General features: G+C 35.0%; 1 protein-coding gene across 1 annotated transcript; it reads left to right on the forward strand.

Moving 5' to 3' along the window:
• On the forward strand, positions 1-1,464 carry LOC111493422 (LOB domain-containing protein 1-like). The gene is made up of 2 exons (XM_023143134.1): positions 1-287; positions 792-1,464. Exons 1-2 carry the CDS (start codon positions 42-44, stop codon positions 1,131-1,133), a joined length of 588 nt encoding a protein of 195 aa, XP_022998902.1. The 5' UTR covers positions 1-41; the 3' UTR covers positions 1,134-1,464.
• Positions 1,465-2,938: the final 1,474 nt, after the last annotated feature.

Below are 2,938 nucleotides of genomic sequence, written 5' to 3' on the forward strand. Positions count from 1 at the left end.
AACTAACTCCATCTCTCTCTCTCTCTCTACTGAAGTCTGAAATGGAGTGCAGTGACGCAAAATCCGGTCCAACTTCAACCATCCTCCGGTCTCAGTCGCCGCCGCCGACGCCGCCTCCTTGTGTCCAGGCTGGCGTCGTCGTCACTCCGTGTGCGGCGTGCAAGATTCTGCGGCGGAGATGCGCAGAGAAATGCGTATTGGCGCCTTATTTCCCTCCCTCTGATCCTCTCAAGTTCACCATTGCTCACCGTGTCTTCGGTGCCAGCAATATCATCAAATTGCTTCAGGTACCTCCTCTATCCATAGTTTCCTCTTATCTACAGCTTTCTGTCTTAGGTTTTGAAATTGTGAATTCCGATGCGAGAAAATTAATCTTGGAATTAGGAGGAAAATACTGTTTTCATTTTTGGATTAATCGAGCGAATCTCAATCGAGTAGAACTGTGTGTTTTTAGAAGCAGAACAGTGCCTTGAATGACTTGGTAATTGTATCGAGGCAATGAACACAGATGGGGCTCACACACAAAACTTGTCCAATTCCAATAATGTGCCCTTGTTTTGCCTGGACATCTGAAAAATACGCAATCCTAATCTAATTGTTTGTTTTCGCTCAATGGCCAAGTGATGCAATTAATCAAACATAATACAAACTGGAAAAACCAACCAAGCAGCCATTGTGTTTGATTTTTGTCCTCACAGAACAGCCAATCGTATACTTCAGTCTGTTTCTCCAATTCAAATCCACCACAAACCAAACACTTCTGATACCAATCACTTTATTGAATTCTTCAGGATCTTCCTGAATCACAGAGGGCTGATGCAGTGAGTAGTTTGGTGTATGAAGCAAGTGCAAGAATCAGAGATCCAGTCTACGGGTGTGCAGGGGCCATTTGCCATCTCCAAAAACAGATAAACGAACTGCAAGCAGAGGTAGCCAAGACACATGCTGAGCTTGTCAACATGCAGTGCCACCAAGCCAATTTGGTGGCTCTGATTTGCAAGGAATTAACTCAAACGCCCGCACCAACACCACCGCCTGACCACTGCTCACTTGACAACAATTTCAGCACTGCCACTCCTCAGAGCTACCCTTTGTTTGATGATAGCAATATCTGGGAGGCTCTTTGGACATGAGAAATAAAACACTTGGACAATGGCTGGAAGGGGGAGGAAAGATTAGTCAAAGCTGATTGAAAGCTTAGTACTTAGTAGTTGAATATTGGGTAATATTAGCGTGTTGTTAGGTTAGATGGGTTCCTCATTCGCTCCCTTAAAACCAAGAAAAGTGGAGTGAAGACAATGGAATGATGTTTACTACACTAGAGTAGTGCCAAAAATATTAAATCTTAGTATATATCCTTTTCCTTTTTTTCTCTTTAGGTTACCTACCATTAACTTCTAACATTCATGTGTCAACAAAAAAGCATATCTTTGTCAATTCTTGCTTCCCCCATTTTGAAAAGGACCAAAGATCTTGTCATTCCATCATCTCTACTTTATGCACCATCGTCTTCGAGGTTGGAATTCCAAATTTATGATCTCGTAGGTAAGAATATAATATCTTATTCAGTTGAACTATATTTAAATTGATTCATTTTACTATTAACTACAACTACTAAATGTTATGTACATTGCATATAGTTTTACTGAGTCCTAAAACTACTAAATGTCTTACTTTTCAGTTCAACAGGTAGGAGTAGAAATTTAAAGACCTTTTGGTCGAACATGTCTTGATCAATTGAGTTATAATTATGTTTGTTTTGAACCATTAGTATTCAACGATGTTTAATGCTTCAATCTCATTCTATCTTTTAGCTTTGATTAAGTGATTGAGGTTGATGCTATGATTAAGTGATTGAGGTTGATGCTATGATTTCTTGATTGGGTTTAATCTTCCATTTCTCCTGTTTGGTGTATAATTTTCACATAATTAAATTAAAATGAAAAGTTGTCACATATTTTTTTAATCATGATGGGAATGAGAGATTTTGAACATTAAATAGTGTAAATGGATATATTTCTGATATAATTAAATGATTTAAATAGAGTTTAATTAATATGGTTATAAATTAATACTTTTTAAATAAATATTATAAAGAAAGTAAATTAAACACATTAATACGACTAAAAAGGTCGTTAGTGAGCCAAAATTAGGCTCTTATTTCGCTTTAATAATTACTGCCTCTTCTTTTCCATAAAAAGCTACGCTACTTAATTATTATTATTATTATTATTATTATTTATTAAAGAGAAGAAAAAGAAGTGATGACGTACATGTGGGCCCCAGGGTTTATACAAACTGTCTGCTTGAACTTTAGATTAATGACAGATGGATGAGACACGTCATGCTGATAGACACTGATCTTGTTTATCTCTTCTAATATGATTAATCTCCTCTTAAACGCGTTTTAATTTTGTAAAATAAAAAATCTATTTTAATTAATAAACATTTAATTAATATATCATTTAATATATCTCCTAACAAAAATTTAGCTTAAATTGCACGGCTTCTCGTGTAAATCAATTGTATACAGATTTTAGATTTCAAACTGTCGTCTCATACTACAATCACGACAGCTATAAAGTCAGTTACACGAGCCTAATTATATTGTGAACGATACTGATTATGAACTCATTCACAAAAAACTATCACGTATGCTCACGAAGACACTAAATCTAATGTCATCCCAATAAATTTTCGCTACGATAATATATATATATATTTATATTTATTGAAAATTGAGAGTTAATTGTCCAACTTCTGGATAGGAACAAGAAAGTTTGGTAGTGTGCGTAGAAGAATATTAGAATTGAGATGGGCTGCCTAACTATACATTGAAAAAATACATTAAATTATTTGGTTTTATCTAATTAAATTATTAAATATTGAATTTGAATCAGTGTTATAATTATAAAAAAAAAAAAAAAAAAAAAAAAAC

The sequence above is a fragment of the Cucurbita maxima genome, unplaced genomic scaffold (genome assembly GCF_002738345.1).
Source record: "Cucurbita maxima cultivar Rimu unplaced genomic scaffold, Cmax_1.0 Cma_Scf00018, whole genome shotgun sequence".
NCBI classification, from domain to species: Eukaryota; Viridiplantae; Streptophyta; class Magnoliopsida; order Cucurbitales; family Cucurbitaceae; genus Cucurbita; species Cucurbita maxima.